General features: G+C 41.0%; 1 protein-coding gene across 1 annotated transcript in view; it reads left to right on the plus strand.

The window, feature by feature from the left end:
• Positions 1-13,617, plus strand: part of NAV2 (neuron navigator 2) — a 171,107-nt gene extending 157,490 nt beyond the window's left edge. Inside the window, exons 34-40 of the mRNA XM_068399984.1 lie at positions 1,134-1,369; positions 2,592-2,746; positions 3,252-3,323; positions 3,806-4,002; positions 4,447-4,565; positions 9,206-9,409; positions 10,519-13,617. Coding sequence (XP_068256085.1) covers positions 1,134-1,369; positions 2,592-2,746; positions 3,252-3,323; positions 3,806-4,002; positions 4,447-4,565; positions 9,206-9,409; positions 10,519-10,644 — 1,109 coding nt within the window. The 3' untranslated portion in view covers positions 10,645-13,617. The remainder of the gene's footprint in view (positions 1-1,133; positions 1,370-2,591; positions 2,747-3,251; positions 3,324-3,805; positions 4,003-4,446; positions 4,566-9,205; positions 9,410-10,518) is intronic.
• Positions 13,618-22,857: the final 9,240 nt, after the last annotated feature.

The following is a 22,857-nucleotide window of genomic DNA, read 5'->3' on the forward strand; positions in this document are numbered from 1 at the left end:
AGCAAATCACTGGGCAGGAAGACAAAATAAAGCCATGAAATATCTCAATTTACTGAGGCTTGATGTAAACTCAGGGTATTCTACTTACTTAAAATACATTGTCCAATAGTAAATCCTAGTTGAAATATTGCTTAAGGTCTAGCCATATCTGTGAAGCTGCAATCTGATTTTGTGTTTAACTTGCATTGGCTGGACTTGTACTTTGAAGGTTCATATGTGATAACAGTTTTCAATAAAAGAGAAATGTATTTAATCAATTTATGGAAAATCACTTCCATATACCTTTGAGATATAAAGCTGCCTATATAAATATTTAATATTCCAAGTAACCATTGAGGTGCAAACATTTCTGTGTGTGATCTGCCAACTTCCCTTTCTGCTGTTTATTTTGAAGCACTATGTATTTTCCCGGAGCCAATTCTGCCTAAAGTGACTGCTGACATTGCGTAAATGCTTATCAGTAGGAGTTTTATGTTCGAAGAGATAACTATCAGCACACAGAGGAGTTTAATTACACGTGTTTGGGAAAGTAGGGGGAGTTGATGATAGCTGGGGTTTTTTTGTCTAGTGATTCAAAAGTAAACAGGTAAATTCTGGATGAACGCATACCATACATGGTGAAATACTGCAAAAGGGATGGTTTGTCTGTGAAAAATATGGCCTGGAATCGTTTGTACGGCAACTTTCATGGGGCCTTAGAAACTGTAGGATGCGGTCGAGTACTTTGAAAACCGGGAGAGCTGACGGAGGATCCAGGCAAAGCCCATAGGTCGCTTCTGCACTTGTTTTACCAGCTTTATATGTGTTCCTCTTGACCACGGGGGATACCAGAGTGGGGAAGGGATTTATCTCCGAAGTGAGAAACAGCTTGGTCAGGTCAGATCTAAATCTCTTGTTTCTAAGTGTTATTTTGAGGGTTTCTCCTTCTATTATTGTACATTCACAAAATCATGTTTTTCAGTTCTCTGGTTTGACTGTCTAGTCATTTCAACTAATCTTGATTTGTTCAAACTCCACTAACGGGATTGCTTTGCAGCATTACAACTACTTAGGAAAAAAAAAAAACTAAAAATGCAAGTAATTTGGATAAAACTTGGGAATCCCTGTAAATGAGGAATCTTTTCCCGTTGCAGGTATCTGTGAGAACAGTTTGGACGGTCTGGTGTTTGAATCACTGATCCCAAAGCCTATACTGCAGCGTTATGTCTCTCTCCTGATGGAACATAGACGAATTATCTTATCTGGCCCCAGTGGCACTGGTAAAACATACCTGGCAAACCGTCTGTCTGAGTATATGGTCCTTAGAGAGGGCAGGGAGTTGGCCGATGGCATTATTGCAACCTTCAACGTGGACCATAAATCCAGTAAGGTGAGGAAATGGAAACCATCCTTGCACAGTTAATGCTACCGTATATCAAAAATGAGAGACTTCTCCTTCATTAATCCATGAAAAGCTGATTTTAAACTTATCTTTCTTTTTAAAGCATTATGTTAATCCTGAAGGGAATAATATTTAAGATTTTCAGAACTGTAGATTCACCTGATTATGGGCGTGAAATAGCAGGCTTCCAGGTGTATACTTAAACACCTGAAGGTGTCATGATTTTCAAGTGGTTAGGAGCCTGAGAATTGCCGAGGAAGTTAAACACCTGCATAAAATTCCCAGCAACTTAAGCAATCCTGATTGCATGTGGGCATTTTTCCAAAAAACCTCAAATGCATCTCTAGGCTGTCAAGAGTTCCTGCAGCTGCAAGTATCAGCAGTTGTAACCTGCATACGCTGGGTTTGGAGTGACTGTTGTCCAGACACATCCTGCACCAGTAAGGCACATCTCTGCTTTTTTATGTGCTGCTGGTTTTGCTGAATATCTGTCCAGTGACCATCTGGATTAAAGAAAAAAAAAAAGCTGTATATTTGATGGCCTTAGGCACATTTTTGTCTGGAGGAAAGGGATGGTTGAAATTGTGGATGTAGGCCACTGGTATAATTTGAGACATGCTATGGAATAAATGCTTTAAAGCTGCTGAGAGCATTTCAGCCACATGCAGTCACCCAGCAGCAGCCTCGCAAGCTTGTCCTCCTTTCACGGCGTTACTGAAGGCATCTGAATCTGGCCTCTGCTGAGGGATGCTTTATTCCACATTAATTTTATCGGCTGTATTTCAATAGACATGCAATTGCAAGAAGATATAACAAGCCTAGCTGGGATGCAAAGTTTGGTTTGGTTGTATGGAGAGCTGAACAAGTTCCTGAAAAGAAAGAAAAATAGATTTCAGACCTCCGAGTGTCAGATTCAGACAGCATGAATGAAAAAACACAAACCAAACAAGAACATCTTACCCCGCTCTGGGCCCTTATCTCACAGAGGATTTCTGATATAGTCTTTGAATCTTCAGCATAAACTACAAAAGAGAAAGAAACCCGTATTCTGTTTTCTCATGGAAAATGTGTGCATTTGTCAGATGGCAGGCTCTTTTGCTTTAGATTTCATGACAAAGCCAGTAGCTTATTTATCTTGACTGGATTTTCAAGGAATATGGTGAAAACTCTTTTTTCTTTTTTTTTTTCTTTCTTTATATATGCTTTGCAGGAACTCCGCCAATACCTGTCCAACCTAGCAGACCAATGTAACAGTGAAAATAATGCTGTGGATATGCCTCTTGTAATTATTTTGGATAATTTGCATCATGTTAGCTCCCTAGGAGAGATCTTCAATGGACTTCTAAACTGCAAGTACCACAAATGGTAAAGAAATAATATCAGAACATATTCCAAATTTCAATACTGCAGTCAGACCACCACTATTGCAAAATGTGATCACAAAACCAAACTCTAGATTAATTTGCTAAAGTGGACTGAGATGGTCAGACTGTCCATATTATGGACAGCACTTCAGAGGGTTTTTTCTTCATAAAATGATCAATTCCTCTGAAATCAGTAATAAAAAAGTAGTAGAGGGTTCGGGTAATTGGCATTCATTTCATGCAGTAGATCTTCACTACTAAAACCCCATTTTTGTAGTGAACGATCCTGCTTTGAGATTTCTGTTTTACTTTCAGAATTTGATGTTCTCAGCAGTCAGATTCTCAGTAGAGAATTTGGTTATAAGTAACTACAAAAACCTTCTTTGACAGAAGAGGTTTGAATAACCTTTTTTAATGTTGAGATCTTACTAAAGAGTTGTTTTTCAAAATTTACAAGTGTGATTTCCTTGATTTTTATTTTTTGGTTTTGTTTTTTTTTTTAATAGTCCATATATTATTGGCACAATGAACCAAGCCACCTCCTCAACACCTAATCTTCAACTTCACCATAATTTCAGGTACTGTTTATTCATGTTTCTTATTTATGTTTGTGGGCTGGCAAATGAGTAACGGCTACTGAGTCATCTGAAATGGCTCTTATCAGCTGAAATAGCAAACTGAAATACCATTCGCTACTAGTTGCTGCTCTAACATGTGCAGCTTTGTTATGATGCTGTTATTAAAGTAACTGTGGTTCATAAAACTTTTCCTTTTCAGAGGATTGTTAAGATATTTCATCTTCTAACAAATTTTAAATACGACCATGTTTAGGCAGAGCAGATACTGAATGAGAAATAAGCAGAAACAATGCACAATACAAATTGTTTCACCTAGTGAACTCATCATTCCAAAATAATTTTTGCTAAGAAACCTAGGTGGCTGGGATAACCCATTTTGATCAGGATAATCATCTAGAAATAATAAGAGAAATTTAGTCCAGAATAGTTATGTTCAGTAGCACGGAAGATAAATAATGGACATTTCTGCTGTTCTGCCATAGATGGGTGCTATGTGCTAACCACACTGAGCCGGTCAAAGGCTTTCTCGGCCGTTTCTTGAGAAGAAAACTAATTGAAACAGAGATCAGTGGCAGGATGAGAAATGCAGAGCTGGTTAAAATTATTGATTGGATTCCCAAGGTCTGGCAACACCTGAACAAATTCTTGGAGGCTCACAGCTCCTCTGATGTTACTATTGGTAAGTGCTCTGCCCGTATGCCCAGGCATATGTAAATGTACGTATTTTATTTCCTTGTCTATCAGGTGCATCCTTGTATATATCAGGTAAAAAAGGTTTCTTTAAAACCCTGCTTTTAGATGGCAGCGTACTCCGAGACAAACTGTGCAAGAGATTTCTAAACTTTTTTTTTTACTTTTTCTAAGAAAAAAAGGATTTCTTTCTAAGTCCTCAATAGGAAATCTGGTTAATTGTTTTCACCTTGAAGGCTGTAGTTTTTCAAGTTGATTCAGAGGATTTTTAAGCTCTCAGGAAGAGCAATTCACCAGCTAGTGACTTATGTTTTCTCATCCTTGGCTGCTTTCTCCAGAGAACTGAAAGAAAGATCGAACTTGTTGTTTGATCCTATTTTTGATGCATATCATGATCATGATTTGAGTGTAATATCTGAAATTCCCTCTCCAGGTCCACGGCTCTTCCTCTCCTGTCCAATAGATGTAGATGGTTCTCGAGTTTGGTTTACTGACTTGTGGAACTACTCCATCATCCCGTATCTTCTGGAGGCAGTTAGAGAAGGGCTACAGGTGAGTTGGCAACAGTGAAAAATCACAGGTCTTGAATGGTATCTATTCAGAAGGCAACACAGCATCGGACAAAACGGCAACATTTTCACTAGATACAACTTTGCACACTGAACAGCTGCATGTCTGTCAAAATGTGACCTAATTTGTCATTAATTTCAGGCAGAATTATTCTCTTCAAACAATTTTGAAATATGAAATGGAAGCACTAAAAGTCCAGATTAGATTTTCTGAAGAAAGTTTAGATGCCAAACTACTGACATTTTCAGTAGGGGGAGTTAGACACCCAAATATCTTTGAGTAATCTGTTCCAGAAGCACACCTTAAAATTATACTGTGCATCTGAAAAACGTGTTTGTGGTTATTAACTTAGTCATGCACGATGTTCTTTTGTAAATGAAATCGTTCAATGGAGGAGGAACAAAGCTGTGTATGGAGAGAAACGTATTAATGAGTGGGGCAGGGTCAGTATCAGTGACATTTTGATTACTTCTCAGTCTACAGGATGAATAAGATCACACATACAGAAATAAAAAGGTGGATCACAGAGTCTAGAAGATCGAAAAAGGGCTAAAGGTAGATGGAGAGTAGGAAATTATGGCAATGCATTGGGAACTTGTGTTTTCGTAAGAGGACAAATGCCGTTTTGAGGGCATAAACTGTAATTACATCTGACAGAGGCAGGAAGAGAATAGTCCTTCTGTACGTAAAAGGACTAAGATAAAGTGGAGAGGGTTTAGAGAAGAGCAGTGGGTATCATTAAGATACAGGAAGCATTATTCAATGAGAGAGATGAGCAGCTCAAACTATTCCATTTATTCAAGAGGAAGCTAAAATATTACTTGGTCTATGGGAGTCTTCTGCTTTAAGTCTTGCAGGGAAAAAAAGTCTAGTGGATGTTTGTCAAGTTTGGACTAGAAAAATTCAAACTATAAGCAAGACATGGCTTGTTCTTAGTAAGAATAATTAACACTTACGAAATTTCACTTACAGAAGTAATAGGTTCTCCATCACATACGTCTCTGTGTCTGAAGTCTTTCTGAAACATGAAATAACTCCAAGTACAAGCTCCATGAAGAACCAGTTGTGTTGCAGAATGGTTCCTTCATGTTTGTGAAAAACAGTTGTCTCCATTCTGCTACTGCTTAGGGCTCACCATTGCAGTATGCGTCAGGATGCCTTGCCATTAAGATATGTAAAAAAAGTGTGAAAGATTTCTTTTGGAAAATACTGGGGTTTTGGTTTGATTTGCGTGTTTGTTATGTTTCTTTTTTGTACAATACAATTTCTGTATTGGAGGTTCACCTCTCGTCTGCATGGGAGTACTTTGCAGAGAATGGAGAAATCATGAAGATGCACCAGTCTGTGTACTTGAAGAAGTACTAAAAAAAAAGAGGGGAGGGATTTTACACTGTCCAGTTAACAACCACCTTGGGTTTCATTTGCTATCTATGCAGCAGAGATTTATAGATATTAACAGAGAGAGAGCGAAGACAACCCTGTCATAGAAAGCAGCTTTTACTAATGGCTCCTTACAATTCTATGAAATACACGAATTCTTCAACAAGTTTGGTCAGAATTTGTGCAAACTGTGTTTGCCATTTAAAATCTGTCAGTGCCTGGAGACCTCATTTTCTTTGAGACAATTGTGTTAAGCTCTTAGATGTGAGGAACATGATAGGTCCTAAAGTACAACACACACAGAGGAACTTTGCTGGAAACAGAACAGGAGAACCACTTTACATAAAACTTCCTATAAGGGCACGTAATGGGAGCCAATAATCTTTTTGACCTAAAACAAGTGACAAGAGCGCGTGTGACCTTGTTTTCTCCTGGAAAGGATAAAACTGATGCTCAGTGATGCTTAGGCTCCTTGTACTGTGTTTTGAAGCCCTCATATCATCTGATCAGTAGTTGTGGAAAGCACTGAAAAATTAGTAAGAAATGCAGAGAAAGAACAACAGTGAATAAAAACATCTTTTTACTTGGTTGTTTTGCCTGCTATCTGCATCTTTCCTTAGATTATTTAAATGGCTTGTGTTCCAAGCGTAAAGATTTCAGTTTCTCACTTTGTGCTGTAGGTTCTGTATCCACTTCAGTCCCATTTCCCCAATTCCAACAGTTCATTTCCATTTAAATAATATCTCAATTTACTCTAGAATTTCTCTTTTGTTGAGTCGGTGGATAAGAATAAGTCTTCAGTACTGGAAGAGTAGCCAGAGTTGTGCTAATTAACAAGCTAATGCTAGAAATGTGCGTTTCATTTTGGGCTATTTTCTGTCCCCCACACCCACAAAGGCTCCTCCGAGAACACATCATCTCTCATGAAATTGCCTGCCAGACAGGAAGGGTGGACTGCTGATTTCACTCTGATCTCTGTGGATCTAACCTGAACTATTTTTGTATTTCTGTTTCTCATTTAGAGAACTATTCTGGGTCAAAGACAAGCTAGCCAAATGGATCCTTACAATAATTGCTCCCATTGGAGCTGAGTTTTTTTGTTCTTCAAAAAAGGGATGTGAAAATTAGAGGGTTATATAAAACCTCGGTTCTTCCTGCTTGGTGTGTCGCTACAGAATGCAGCACCAGCAGAAAGAGAACCCAAAATCCCTGTGGCTTCCTGCCACTGTCACTCGTACTCCAGCCATTTATCGATGGTGCTTGTGAAGCAACCTGTTAGATTCTTGCCCCCTTAATTGCTCTCTAGAAAATGTGCACGTGAAAGGGATGGACAGGACTGGTTGCTGAGGAAAGGAATAGTGAGTTAGTCATCCAGTCTCTCATCTGCTGAAGATATGTGCTGATTTCATCTATTGAAATGGGAATTTTACTTATTAGCTGATTTTCAGAAGTGAGCTAGGATCCACACGGACCTTCTAGGGAGCAAGGACATGTGAAAAATGTAAAAAGCTCTCCACTTAGCAACTGACATGTATTGCTGTAAATTTGAGAACAAGATTAAATTAGGAGATCTGGGTTACCACAGCTTGAAGACATTATGCTGAGAAAATACTGTAGTACAGCTCGAGAATGAAGAGAATTTGGGCTGCAGAAGAGGCTGTATTTAACGATTGCCGAGCACCATCTGCTGGGCACCTCTGCTCCGGGCTGGGGCTCGCTCCGTTCTGCTTCACAATCAAACACATGTTGGTATTTAGAGCAATTTAATACTTTGCGATTTGTGCATGGCAAAAGCTTGCATTCACATCTATCATCTACGTTTCACCTAAATTCAAGTTTCTTGTAGCCATTACAGGGAGGCTCTAGCAGAATAAAGGACTTCATTTGACGTGTGTAAATTAACACAGCCAAATTTTCAAGGAAAGGGTTAGGCTGTGAACTACATGACATCGTTTAGAATGAAAGGCGTTGTTATTCCGTAATATTGCCTAGGAGCCTTTGTCAAAGTGCCATTCTGACAGCACTTGCCTGATGGATACCTGCAGACATGCTCTGCTGCCATGCAGGAAGATCAGATTTGGATTCATTAACCATGCATCTGGATGAAATCAGTCTTTTGCATTCTGTTTGGGTGCAGCGTTTTAGGGACCTGGTTGCACTGGAAGCAGTAGTCCGCTTCTGTGGTGCAAGACTGTTCCAGTGACTTCTGGCAAAGTGAAGAACAGCACTTAGAAGCTCCAAGATTTGCTGTAACTGCCTGCTTGGCAACGGGCAGGATAACAAAATGGGTGTGTGCAAAAAATAAAACCACAAAAAAACCAAGAAGAAATAGCGATGAGAGAAGTGAGATCGTCTTAGATCTGTCAGAGAGCTGATGAATTTCTTTGTTAGACCACTGCTTTCCCCCTGTGCGTGGTGCAGGAAAGGGAGACTTCTCTGAATTCAAGTGACAAAATATCAGTGACAAACTCCAGTTGCCAAAGGATGTTTAGGCTGAAATTTATTAGGCAGAAGTAAACATTTTAAAATCACTTGAAGCTGTATTTATGCTTTTGAAAGTCATGCGGCATTAAAGTAAATTTATTATCTAATTAAGGCAAACTTAATATAGCAAGAAGAATATGCTGGGATTCAGTAACACAGTCTGTTCAAAACAGAAAAAGTTTTTTAAATAGAGCTTGCTTACTTGAAATAGGAACGTGAACATAGCCAAATCCTGCTGGTGCTTTTTCTTGGTTGAATACAAAGAAATTCCCCTGACTTGAACCTTTTGCTATGACATCCATCGTTATTGCCTGATGACAGGTCTCACGTTTCCTCCAATGCATTCCACTGACGGCAGTTTCCCGACGACAGCAAACATAGATAAGGCAACTGCTGGTGCAATCTGGTGTCAACATTGACGACCTCTTTTGTGTATTGACTTTATTTAAGTTAACTTTATTTAAGTTAACTTTATTAAGTGAGGTTATTTTCAGGTCTCCCTTTCTTCAACTGGTGCCAACAGAAGGGCACTGCAGTCTCGAAGGAGGTGGTCAGCCACTTCCAAATCAGTTACCATTAAAAATACCTAAAACTTTGTATGTCATCAGGGTAAGGGAAATCTCACTTGTTTGCGTTCAGCCCTTCTTGCAAGTGTTTTCTGCCATCCAAGACTCAGAGCACGTTTATTTTGTTCAGGTAGGCACTGAATGAAATGGTAGGCTAATAGGAACGTTTTACGTGGTTTTATTCTTTTCCAGTTGTATGGGAGGAGAGCGCCCTGGGAGGATCCTGCCAAATGGGTAATGGACACCTACCCCTGGGCAGCCACCCCACAGCACCATGAGTGGCCTCCTCTGCTACAGCTGCGGCCTGAAGACGTGGGCTTTGATGGCTACTCGATGTCACGGGAAGGCTCGACCAGCAAACAAGTTCCAGTGAGTGATGCTGAAGGAGATCCTTTGGTAAGCTCTCATTTGTGAAACAGCAGAACTGTTTCATTTCCCTTGTTCTGAGGGATTAGAAACAGGAATAAAAAAGTAAAGGACAGTTGAGGACTAATTAAAAGTTTTAGAATGAGAAGGCAATGTTTCTGGGGAAGTCATCGTCAGCCCAGGGGATGCATTCACACAGAAAGCCCGTACAGTTTTGCAGGAAACACTGTCAGAAGCTCTTCAGATTCATTTGTTCAGGATATTTTAAAGATTCATTTTTTGAGGAGTGACTGAGGGTGTGTGTAATAAACTTAATTTCTACACTGTGGAATGAAATATATGATCTCGTTACACATACTTGAATAACACAGTGGAACCAGTTCATTTAGCCTGTTTTGCCACAGTCACAAAATAGGCTTGTTGCTTTACTTCACGTGGTTTTTAGAGCTGTATTCTTGACACCAAATGAAAATTGAGATTTTCAAAGAATATATGAACTAATAGTCTCCATGACTGATGTCCAATTTATGAATCAGAAATACCATGCCAGCATATAGGGAAATGTTAACATGTATTTGTATAGAATGTATAAATTGAGCTGGAAGGTAATGCTGAATAGATATTTTCTTCCAATGGGAAACAGCATTGAAGCTGTTGTGCAAACCTTGAATGCCCTGAAGCTGTTCTGTTGAAGTGTACATTTTTCTGGACAGTTGGGAGCATAGAATGTGTGTTACCCTTTTCACTAGCTCACATATACATATACGAATATCGAGCTAGATATTAGGACATTTGAATTTGCCTCTTGACTGATCTGTCTGTATTTCCATGGGTCAGAGCAAGAGAGGGGTGGGATACTTGCAGAATCCTGTTGAGTACAGCTGTGGACTAATCCCTTCGATCTTCTCATTTTCACCTTTACTGGAAAAGCATACTTTTCATTAATAACTTGCGTGCTCCTATAACATGTTCTACAATTAATGTCTCTTTTCAGAGACTAGGTATTAATTACCACAATTATCTATTCCTTTCCTTTGTTTTACCCACTGGCAAAGTGAATGCCACTGTGGCTTTCATATGGAGTTGGTATTCTTTCTACCTCAGAATACAAATAATTGTGAACTCCTGTGCCTTTGCAGATGAACATGTTAATGAGACTGCAAGAAGCAGCCAACTACTCAAGTCCCCAGAGTTATGACAGTGACTCTAACAGCAACAGCCATCACGATGACATCCTCGATTCGTCTCTGGAGTCAACGTTGTGATCTTCCTCAGATAGAAATATGTTGTTTTCATTATTGCTTTCCCACTTGGCAAGAACCCTGATCACAGACTCATGAAAAGAACACACGTTCCTGGGCTGGGCTGGGATCTCAGTATTAGAGCTGCAAGAACAACAAGACACTTGGAGTCAGTCTTGAACCTGGGTGCAGGCAACCCAAGCAACCTTTGTATTGTTTTTCTTTTGACGATGATGAGAACTGCACTATTCCTTTGTTTTCTTCTGTTTAGTTGCTGTAAGCTCTCATGCCTAAGATACGGAAGATGTTAAAAATAATCATCATGACTAAAAGTTGAAGGCGAGGGGGGGGAACTTCACAGCTATGAAGCAAACAGCTTTGTGCCATGTACTGTCCAGAAGGAGAGGGGAGAGGAAATTTTTGCCTATGCTGCTTCTGACCAAACGCGTTTAGGTGAGGGCTGGACTTTTACCAATCAGCTTCACGGATTAAACTCAGCTTCATATAGTTATGGTGCTATAAACAATATCGCTTGCCTTGGTAATAATACTTCATAAAGGCAAAGCTGCAAAACAGGGAAGTTTGAATAAATATTAAAAAAGAGAAAACAAACAAAAAAAAAAAAAAAAAGAAAAAGCGCTGCTCTCCTTGCCAGTCTGAGACCTTGGCTTTCTTTCATTGTGTGTTTATAAAGATATATATATAAATAGGAATATATAAAAATATATATACAGTCTGAACAAATCAGGTTTTTTCAAACACTGTGTAACAATCAATTCTACTACAAGTGAAAGATCAGGTAGCCCTTTGCTAGTCAGGGCCTGATTCTCTTCCCACTCACATCCAAGTAACCGACTCAGTTGACTTCAGTGGCGTCACACCCAATTTTTTTACACTGATGAGAGTGAGTTTCCCTCCTCCGCAGAAGTCAGCAAAAGGGCCCCGTGAGGTCCTACAGCTCCAAAGGACCTTTGGCAGCGCACAGGCATTGGGAGCCCAGTACACGGAGGTGAGCTACGCCCCTGAAGGGGTTAATCGGACTTTCAGTTTTTAATTCTTGCCATGAAATGTTACAGCTGTTTTCTAAAAACTTTGGGTTTTGTTCAGTTTTTGTTCCAATCAGCACAACCATAAATGGGTTAATTAAAACTCAGCTCTGTGACAGTTCCAATGCTACTCTGGTGACAACATTTACTTCCATGACTTTTCTTTTTAATAGAAAAAAAATAGTATTTTAGCAGTATTCAGGTCTGGGCAAAAAGGAGGGAGGGTACTGCGTCTTTGAAGTTTAGCTGGGCCATGCTTTTGAGTTTTGGCAGAGCTGTGAACCTGGTTTTGTTTCTCCTCCTCTCTGAACGCACACACCTACACTATCAGTGTTAAGGCTTGTACTTCTGTTGGGGAACAAGAACACCTCCCAAAGACTTGCACTTTCCTTTTTATGCAAGCAAACACACCCCCATCACCACAACATCAGCTGTACCTCAGCGAGAACGGCACTCCTCAATGTTGGTTTGTACGAGCCTTTCCAGCTATCTTTTGGTGCTGACTTTTAAAGCGATGCCTTATTTTGTACTAATTGTGTTTGATTAAATTAGTGCTGTATATTACAGGATTTTATTTAAAGAAACAGGGCTAAAGTCATCTCTTGGAATATCATAAGTTGCTGTGAATATTGTTTGTATGAGATACTAGAATTCGTTTAAATGTGACAAAAAAGGAGGGGAATGAGATAACTTTTCAGGTTCATATCAATCCACAGCTAATAAATCACTGAAGAGCTGTTTTATCCATGCAGGAGGAAAAAAAAAAAAAAGGTTTTCAACTCTAATAAATGCTGTCATTAATAAATTACAGGAATATGCTGTTTTTTCAATGTACAGAAAGAAAACTTATTACAAACACTTTTTTAAGAGCTTGTGGGTTTAAAGTAATGTAAGAGACAAGTTCGTGCTTCTGTGACTCAGCTTGAGAGGATGGTTTTATTATACCTCATGACTTTCTGTAACAAAACTGTACTTTGTCTTACTGAGCTGGTCTTGAATCTGCTCCTGTTACAACTTTTAAGTGCTGATGACTTTTTTTTTTAAAGAAAAATATTGTAAAAGAAAAATTTAAATATTTTAATGACAGGGGGTAGAGGTTGGTGTTGTAACTGTTTTAACCTTATGAACTCTATTTCATTTTTTTCCCCTGAATGAAATACCAAGGGTTCCTCAGCCAATGTTCCTAATCCAGTTCTTGGTACTGTAAAAATGGGATAAATCTGTATGGAATCAAATACATAGCATGCTGATGATGAGTTTGAGAGAGGTTAATTTTTCCAGTAGTCTTGAAAAATTCTGCTTCCCAGCACTGACTTTACCTGCTACTACTGTGAATTTTGGTACCTAATCCCCCAACTGAATCCATGCAGATAGAGCATGTGCCTGTAAAAAAATCCAGTTGCAGGGCTAGGGTTTTAAATGGACTTAATATAGTAGAAAATCGCTCAGTTCGCCTTTAACTGAGTGCTGTAAGACATGTTTAAAATGGTGTTTTATTTGTGGGGAACGGGGTAATTTTTTTTTTCTCATTTTTAATCCTGTGCTGAAGCTCAGGAAGGAATTTCTGTTATTATTTTTTATTGACACTAGCTTGGATTACAATGAGCGAGGCAATTTTGAGTAGGCTAGTCATTCTAAGCATCACAATATTCAGTGTCTTTTCTGAAACTTCGGGAAGCAGGGTTACCTGTTGTGCACACGTCTTAGTTTTTATCAAGACTTTTCAGAGATTAAGTCTTTTTTTAAGTGACTTTGTTCTCATTTAAGGCTTTTTCAAAACACTTCCTTTTTTTTGCCTTTTTTTCCTTACAAAGTTGGCTTGTTTAAAAAAAATCAACAAGAAAGAAATGCAAGATTCTATGCAACATTCATGTTGAGTTATAAATTGAAAGTATAAACCATTTTCTTTCCTTCAAAACTGCCAAGAATGATACAGGCCATAAATGAGATATGTGGTTTATTTGGGGAAGGGGAGGGCGGGGGTTGGTTAGCCTTTTTGTACATTTTTGGAAGAAGCAAACTGATATTTCATTGTTGATGCTTAACTTCGATATTATGTGTATGAAATCTTGTCTAAATGTGGCAATTTTCTTTCAAAGAAAAAAAATACAAAAACTAAGGAAAAAAAAAAATCTTTCTTTGTCGATATTAAATGGAAGGTTGCTGTTTTGATCTAGTCGTTTCCAGTGGAACAGTTTATGAAATATGTTCTATAAGATGTACATTTTTTCATTGTAACATAGAAATGTAAATATTTGATTAAAAGTGCTGCATTTTGATGAATTTTTTCTAGCCATTTTTAAAGAGAAAAACTAGGAATTGAGTATTTTGTGTACGTTTATGATGTTTTCCATTTGCTTCTCTCCCTATTTAATTTTCAGTTCTCATTTAGGATTGGAATTTGTGAATGGTCTGTTTGAGATCATGCCTCCCCTTTCTCACCCTCCCCGTTTCTCCCCCTTCCCTGCCCCTGTGTCATGGAAAATAAAGCTGATGATTGTACCAGTCTTAAATTATTCATGATTCAATAAAATTGATGCTTATTTATTCAGATTTGTGGCTTCCCAGAACCTTTTGTCCCTTCTTAATCAAGACTTTTTATTTTTTTACTTGAAGATTGTGGGGTTCACTTCTTGGTTTTATTGGCTTCTTATAAGTACTTGTGAAAAGATGCCAACAGCCTTAACCCACATCCAGGAGAAAATGTAGCAGAGGGGACCACACCAATACAATTCTGTCCCGTAGCTAATGTTTGCACACAGTATCCAAGATCTGCTCGAGACAAGACCAGTCTATCCATTTAGAGTGTCTCTGCATAAAGTTCACCATCACTCCTACGTGGCCAGCAGGCTGGACGTATCCTGATACCAGCTGGTGCCAGCTTCTTTTTCAAGAGAAGTTCCTGTTGGTCACAAGGGCTGCAGGTGGCAGGGTATGTTCGGCTTATCCTGGACATGGTTTGTGGAAAGAACTTCACAGGATCATAAAATGGTTTGGGTTGGAAGGGACCTTTAGAGGCCATCTAGTCTAATCCCCCCTGCAATAAGCAGGGACAGCTTCAGGTAGATCAGGTTGCTCAGAGCCCCATCCAACCTGACCTGGAACGTTTCCAGGGATGGGGCATCTACCACCTCTCTGGGCAACATACACATTCCACACGCTATTACAATTTCCTCTTAACCCATTTGATAGAGACACTGTGATTATATAGAAATAAATTTAGATTGGTCAATATGAACATGCAGGGGTCTATTCTCCTCCTTCCTTTCAAATAAATACTCTGCTCTAACTTAAAAGAAAAAGTACTCTCTTTTCAGAAAGGATAAATCCAGAAACTTCTGCACTTACAGTGTAAGGGATAATTCTCAACAGTAGTGATTTTTTTTTCCTGGAGATTATTTTCGATTCATTTCTGCTTTTTTTGACAGTTCCTTGTAGTTATCTTGTCCTCTACTCACTGATTTGAACTATTAATGGTGCTAGGACAGATTCACCTATATGAAAGAAAAAGAATTGAAAGAAGAAATTCCACTGAAAAAACAATGATCTGCATTCAAGTTGGTATAATCTAAAAATACTCGAGTTAGTTTAATCTAAAAATACTCGAGTTAGTTTAATCTAAAAATACTCTTCACTTTTCTTTTGATAACGCAGCAGTGCAAACTGTAACTCAAAGCTGAGCTTCCGTCATGTGGGCTACATCTGTCTCTCAACAGCAATTTTCCAGAGGCAGAATAGTTTTGGACATGCTCAAGCAGGTTTTTCCATGTTCTGTAGACTTTCTTTCATTCCCAGAGTTGTGTGTTTTAGAATTGGCCCTGGAAAATTCTCCAGCCCTGATCTTGGACAATGTTTGAATCAGTACTGGACTGGCACCAAAATGCTTAGTATCTTTCAGGAACTCTTCGCCCCTTTCTTTCCTTTTTTGGCTTCCCCGTCCCTTCCCCATGTTCTTGTTTTTCTCTGCTCTGCACATGCAGTCTTGTACCCTCATCGTCATGTTTTTTTCTTTTACCTTGTCTTCCCTTTAACCTTTATTGCCCTGCTTTTCTGTTTCCAACATCGTATTTTATTATTATTTTATATCCTTCCTGGATCCACCTCATCATTTCTCAGTGCTGCAGGCTCAGTGCTGACTTCCTTTCTGCAATCGAAGGGGAGATTCCCTGGAGTTGTTTTATGAACTCAGTCCACAGCCTGTGACATGTACTTACACCCTTTGCTTTCCACCGACCTTTTCCACTGGCGTCTTGAAGTAATCACTTGTGGTGTGGAGACATCTCTTCTTCATTGGTTTCTAGCTTTTAATGTGGACAATCAGTCTGTTTCTCTTTGCTCCGCAGTTTATAGCACCCACTTGGCACAAGGAGGACCCGTATGAGGTTACTTTTCATAACACACATTTGCAGCATGTCAGCAGGAGAGGTGCAGCTGCCCATGGACCCTAAAAGCCCACAGTCATTCCCACCCACTCCTTGTTTATCAGGAGAAGACTTTTGGGAGTCCGAGCAGAGCACAGCAGCTGAGGACAATTCCCATTTCTTCCAGTGGCAATGGGACTGACTGTAGGCAAATACTTCCCTGTCCACATCTCTGTTTGCTTAACCACACAAAGAAATCCATATTCCTCTTTCGTTCCTTGATACACAGATACTTTTGATTTGCTCCTTTGCTGGAGACTCAAGGAGGCTGAGCCAGTTGCAAGGGATGGAGACCATGCTCTGGCTAAGCACGAGTAGTTCCTGCTCCTGCTCCTGTAAGAAATTCACCCATGTGGGGCTGGGCAATTACGAGGTCTGAAGGACCTTGACATTAGATGGGATCCACAGGCAGATGGGAGGAGGTCGTGCTTCCAGTGAGCTCTTGTAGTAATTCTGACTGAAAGACCATTGTACGTCAAGGAGTTGGTGATCCACGTAACAGTTAACCTGAGTATGCCAGGCCCGTGTTGTGCTGTGCTGCCCTACACTGCAAGACCAGCCCGGCCTTCAGACCTGTGTTGTGCTGCACAAATCCCTTGTCTGTAGAATAAGGTCAGCCAGCTCATTCTAACAGAGGAGCCTGGAGGCAGCTCCTGCTGGGTACTGGGGATTAAGCCACCTGTGTGTCCTTGCCTTTATCTAACTGTGCAGCAAAAAGTTCACATGAGTACATCTTTCCTGTTTGACAGCAGAAATTATGAATGGAGTTGTTTCCTTGTAAGAAAAAAAAATCCTATAATAGCTCAAATGACCACAGCTGTGGATGGGGTGTGACCAGCACACTGTGTGTGTGTAGATTGGAGGCCCCTTTGATGCTACACCACGCGGGGTTCCCACCATCTAAAGGGACATAAAATTATCTTACAGTGTTAGCTCTAATAAATAGCACTTTTACACCTCGCTGAGTCTGAGTGCCTTTCTTACTGGGATCATAATGAACCAGCACCACCCAGTGCAAAACAGATGTTAGGACACAAAGCACAAGGCCAGTGAGGAAGGAACATCCTCGTAAGCTCAGGTCTGTGTGAGCCACTAAATATCCACAACAGTATTTCTGGCAATGTTATTCCACTGTTTTCTGCTTCCCACTGTCTGCCTGCCCCCCACATCAGTCTTGACTGTTAAATCAATCTGTTTCTGCACAGCAAGTCATCCATCAGGTTTCTGGAAGGCATTGAGGACTGCTTCCTGCTGCAGATGCTGGACATGCCGACTAGGGACAGCGCATGGCTAGAAATACTGCTCACAACCCAGTAAGACTTACTTTACAACATAACTATCAGTGGTAGCCTTGGGTGCAGCGATCATAACATTGTGAAGATCCTGCTAAGCACACTGAAGACCAGTAGTAGGACAAAGACCCCAGATTTCAGAAAGGACAACTTCAATATGCTTATAGCCCAGCTGTGATGGAACCCATAGGAAGCATCCATGGAGGGCAAAGGAGCTTGTGAGTGCTGGGCGTTACTCAAGAACAGGCTCCTGGAAGCACAAGACAGCCCATCCCCTACCAAAGGAAAGGAATAAGGCAGAACAAGAGTCCACCTTGGCTTAGCAATGAGATTTTTGGGTATGCTTAAACACAAAAAAAAAAGGACACATACTGACTATGGGAAGATGGCCAAATACCCATTGAGGGCTACAAGAACCTTGCTAGCGCATGCAGAGCTGCAGTCAGGAAGGCTAAGGCTCAGCTAGAACTGAAATTGGCCAAAGATGTCAGGAATAAGGAGAACAGGTTCTTCAGCTGCATGAGCAGTAAGCAGAAGCACAGGGAAGGCATAGGTCCATTGCTTAAACTGGGCAGGGAACCTAGTTACAAATAATGCTGACTAGGCAGAGGTTGTCAAGACTGTCTTTGCTAGCGTAGCTGGACCCCAGATCACAGCCTCAAGTAGCTACAACAACATACATGATGACCCACCAGTAGTGGAGGGAGGGCTGGTCTGCATCCTCTTGCAAGGGCTCAACCCACAGAATCTATGGGCCTGGGCAAAATCCACCCCAGGGTGTTAAGGGAAGTGGCTGACATTGTTGTAAGACCACTGTCTATAATCTTTGAAAAGTTGTGGAGATCAGGGGATATCCCTGATGACTGGAAGAGCTCAAATGTCAAACCCATCTACAGGAAGGGCCCAAAAGAGGACCCAGAAAACTGCAGACCTGTTAGTCTTGCTTCAGTCCCTGGGAAAGTAATGGAGCAAGTCCTCCTAGAAACTATTACAACCAAATAAACAGGTGATTGGGAAAAGCCAGCATGAATTTACCAAAGGCAAATCATTCCAGACTTATGTGATCACCTTCTACAACAAAAATAACATTTTTCTGTCTGCATGGGGAGAACATTAGATGTTGTGTACCTGGACTTCAGCAAAGCATTTGACACTCTTTCCTACAGTCCTCTCCTGGACAAACTGGCAAAATACAGATTGGTTGGGTGATCAGTTAGGAAATAGGGTAACAGGCAGCACTTGGGAGAGTGGTGAATAGGTTTTACTCAGACTGACAGCCTGTTGTAAGTGGGGTCCTCCAGGGGTCAATACTGGGCCCCATGCTGTTCAACATCTTCTGGATGATGGGACTGAAAGCACCCTCACCAAGTGATGACACTAAACTGGGTGGTGAGATGGACACATCAGAGGAGAGAGACATCTTACAGAGAGACCTGGACAGGCTGGAAGAGCAGGCTAGCAAGAACAGTATGAAGTTCAACAAAGACAAGTGCAAGATCCTGCACCTGGGATGACATAACCAAAGAGCCCAGTACAGGCTGGGAGCTGTGTGGCTGGGAAGCAGCCTTGCTGAACGAGCTGAATGTGAGTTAGTTAGCAGTGCAACAAAGACAAATCAGACCCTGGGCTGCATCCACAGGGGCATTACTAGCAGAGATGAGAGACGTGATCATCCCACTCTACTCAGCAGTTGTAAGGCCCCACTTGGAGTACTGAGTCCAGTTCTGGTCTCAACAACTCAAAAATGATGTGGACAGACTGGAAAGGGTTCAAAGGATGGCCATGAAGATGACCAAAGAACTAGAGAATCTGCCCTATGAGGAAAGACTGAAGCACTTACGTCTCTTCTCCCAGAGAAGAGAAGACTCGGGGCGGGGGGGGCACTTCATCGCAGTATTCCAGTACTTAAAGGGCAGCTACAAAGAGGATGGAGGCTCTCTTTTCACAGGAAGCCACATGGAGAAGACAAGGGCCAATGGGTAAAAGTTACACTGGGAGAGGTTTTTTTTTAATCTTGATATGACAGACATTTTTTTTTACAGTGAGAACAACCATTCACTGGAACAATCTCCCCAGCTATGTGGTAGAGTCCCCATCGCTGGAGGTTTTTCAGGATGTGATTGAATAGGGTAATAGTTCTCATCTGGGCTCCCTTTCCCATGAAAGGTTGGAGGAGAGGATCTTTCCAGGTCCCTTCCAACCTGGGCTATTCTGTGATTCTATGAAGTATTTTAAACCTTTGCTGATTACAAGGGAGGTAAAACTAGGTAAAAGCAGCACACCTAGCACTTGTGCATGTTCAGTCAAGGCACTCCTGGAAGGTCCTGGTGTTATATCCCTGTCATGTGGGTCACAAAAGTAGTGCTGATAAGTTTTTTTGGAGTTTGGAGGTTTTTATTTATTTAGCTCAGGTTCAATCCTGGTTGAAAAATACAGCAGCCCTAAAGATGTACATTTAAGATCGTTTAATAACAAGGGCTGGCAGAAGGGATGATCTGCTATACCTCTTTTCCATCCCCACTGAGCATTTCTGCCACACTGGTAAGCAGCTCCGGATGCCAGACCAGCTGAAATCAAAGTGAATGGGTCAGTTTTCTGCTCTTCAAACTGATCACTTCAGGGCCAGCTGCGTGCCAATGTGTGTGCATGGGTTGGGGGAAGAGGAAACCCAGTCAGGAGTGAGACCTTGCCTTGTTCCTCCAGACAATAGTAGAGCCCATAGCTGTTCTGTCAAACTCTACCTTAAACTTCCCAGGCAAAGATTTTTAAATGCCACTGGTGGTTTTGAGGACTAGCTTGGATCTCTTCAAAGAAGTCTGGTTTTCCTTAGCATGGGGGTTTAGCATGGGCGGTTGCCTGCCTTTCATGAGCCTCAGGCTGCACTGGTTGCTTCTGGAAACTATGGCCTTGCATCTTGGGCTTTATTCTTTAAGATTATTGTAATGTTAAAACTTTCCTGGAGGATAGGTCTTCTTCAAAAGAGGCAATTTAATTTTTTTTTTTTTTTTTTTGGCTCAACTGAGGCATTCTCAAGCTCTGTGGTACTGAAATGCAGGGTGGCTGGTAAGGATTTTTTGCTTACTGTTGTTAGGAAAGACAGTGTTTCATACGGATGAGATAAACATGCTTTCCTGCATAGTGTTACCATCTGTGGCTTATTGGATGACTTCTATGCATATGTGTGTTTTTTCAATGGGCGTACGGCAGCATTGGTGCAGTGCTCCTGGTACGGGCTGTGCAGGACGCTGCCTTCCTTGTCTGCCCCGGCTGTGGCACAGGTGAAAACACTTCCAGCTCCCCGACTTGTGCGGGGTGTTGGCTGAGCCGCCCTTCAGCCAGGAACAGGGACCAGAGGGATGCCACCACGGGGCCCCCGCGTGTCCCGGGGCTGCCAGCCGAGGATGCTGCCATACAGCTCTGCAGGTAACAACAGCACAGATCCCTCAGGGAGGACTGTCCCTCAGAAAGTGATTTTTTTTTTTTTTTTCTTCCCCCTTCCATAAGCCACTCTCCCACACTGGGGGAGACCAGAGTTACAGCAGGCACAGATGTTGAACCAGCTGGTTTCTTAAAGGATAAAATAATTGAGAATTTGCTGCCCTGAGCTCACAGCCACCAAAAATAAATCCCCCTCTGTGCCTTTCCCATTCCCCAGTGTCAGATATTTCCATCCTGGCTGTGAGAAGGAAGAACAGACATACAAGACCACTCTGGGCCACCGGGTCTGTAAAAAGAGCACTTTAATGTCACAAAGCAGCAGTTGTTATGGGAGTGCATTACATACAGGATCACTTCGTTCTAGAGTTTCAAAAACTGCAGATGCTACTAGTCAATATGGAAATCTTTCCCTCTCCATGAAGGCAGGAAAGGCCACCTTTTCTCCTTTCCTAAAGCATGCAGAGAATTGCCTAAAATAAATAAATTTAAAAAAAATATTTCCAAGGCCAGCTGTTTTGTATTAGCCTCAACAAGGTTAGCTAGCTTCAGGGAACAGGGGGAGGTGGCCTCTGACACTCTTTATGTATATTAACAGCAAATTATGAAGTATTTTGCTCTTACAAATACCCCCAAGCTGAACTCCCACTGTGATGCATACCAGGAACAAGCCCAGCTGTCATCATGTCCTCCTAAAGCCACTGGAAGCTCTCCACAGCTGAGGCAAGTGAATAAATTTATGCCTCTGACATAAGACCTCAGAAAGTGTAACTACTTCTGCAGGACTCCCCTTGGCACAGGTGTCCTGTATGAGCCGTCACATGTAGCTGCGAGCTCTGGCTTCACCACCCGAAGTATAAAATGGAAGCCTTGGGAAGGGAAACTCTTTTTCTGTAAGCTACAGATGCAACCTGGTAGCTGTTGGTAAGTAAAAAAAAACAGATCTTTAATTTCATATTAAGGTATTTCTGAATCTCAAATGGTTGTGCTTGGTGGTCATACAATGTTCTTTTTGCTATAAAAAAGATCCTTGGAAGGAAAAAAAAAAAGGAGTAAATTGATAAATGTCACCTTTTGGGTATGAGTTTCTCCCTGTTAAATGACACTTCCAGGTTATTCTTCCTTTAGTAAGGCTCTTTGCCTAGCAGAATAAGATGTACTAGCACTCATGCTGAAGGAAGTAGTGTGAAATAATTATTTTTGGTAACATTCCAAGTGCAGACAAGCTGTAAGGGCAGAGGGTGTAAGATGGTTAGTAGCTTCTGTTGAGCACTGAATCAGGAGGGATTATGTATAAGTGATACCTGTTCTTGTTTTGGTATATTGAGTAACACTTTCTTGAGTATTGTGGTATGTGTGATGGTACCTGTGGTCTCTCAAGTAGCCTATGAATTTTAAAACAAAATATGTGTTTTGAATTAGCTCTGCCTTTATAGGTTACTTAACTATGGTCTTATGCTTACTGGACTAGTAAAATTTAAGATATAAATAATTGTTGTGGGGTGCTTTATCACTTCAAGAGTTAAGAGATGGATAACAATACATTCTCCAGTATGATAATACATGTAACAATTCTTTGAGCCTGGATGAGCGCTCGGGTAGATTGTGCAGTTGCTGTTTAATGCCCATTTGTGTGATGTTTTAGGTATGCTTGGGAGATGTGCTACTTTTTTGGGAAAGTTTTGGTTTTTTTTTTTAAACAAAAACGGACCCAGCAAACCCTTATTCTGTTTCCCTTTCTTTTGTTTTGTGGGGTTTTTTTTTGTTTTGGTTTTCTTTTTGTGGGCTAAATACTGTGTATGCCTTATCCCTTCTCTTTGTAGTGGCCTGCCCTACCTCAGGTGTATGTTATCAATTGCTGATGGCTGTAGGGTGTTGCAGGGGTAGAAGACAATTAAGTAACCACATGTCCCAGGTGAAGGGTGTCCAATTACCTAAAGAGGGAGAAGCTGGAGACCTGGAACAGGCTTCCTCGTGGGGTGGTCAATGCCCCATGCCTGGCAGTGTTTAAGAGGCATTTGGGCAATGCCCTTAATAATCTGC

The sequence above is a fragment of the Nyctibius grandis genome, chromosome 4 (assembly GCF_013368605.1).
Source record: "Nyctibius grandis isolate bNycGra1 chromosome 4, bNycGra1.pri, whole genome shotgun sequence".
NCBI classification, from domain to species: domain Eukaryota; kingdom Metazoa; phylum Chordata; class Aves; order Nyctibiiformes; family Nyctibiidae; genus Nyctibius; species Nyctibius grandis.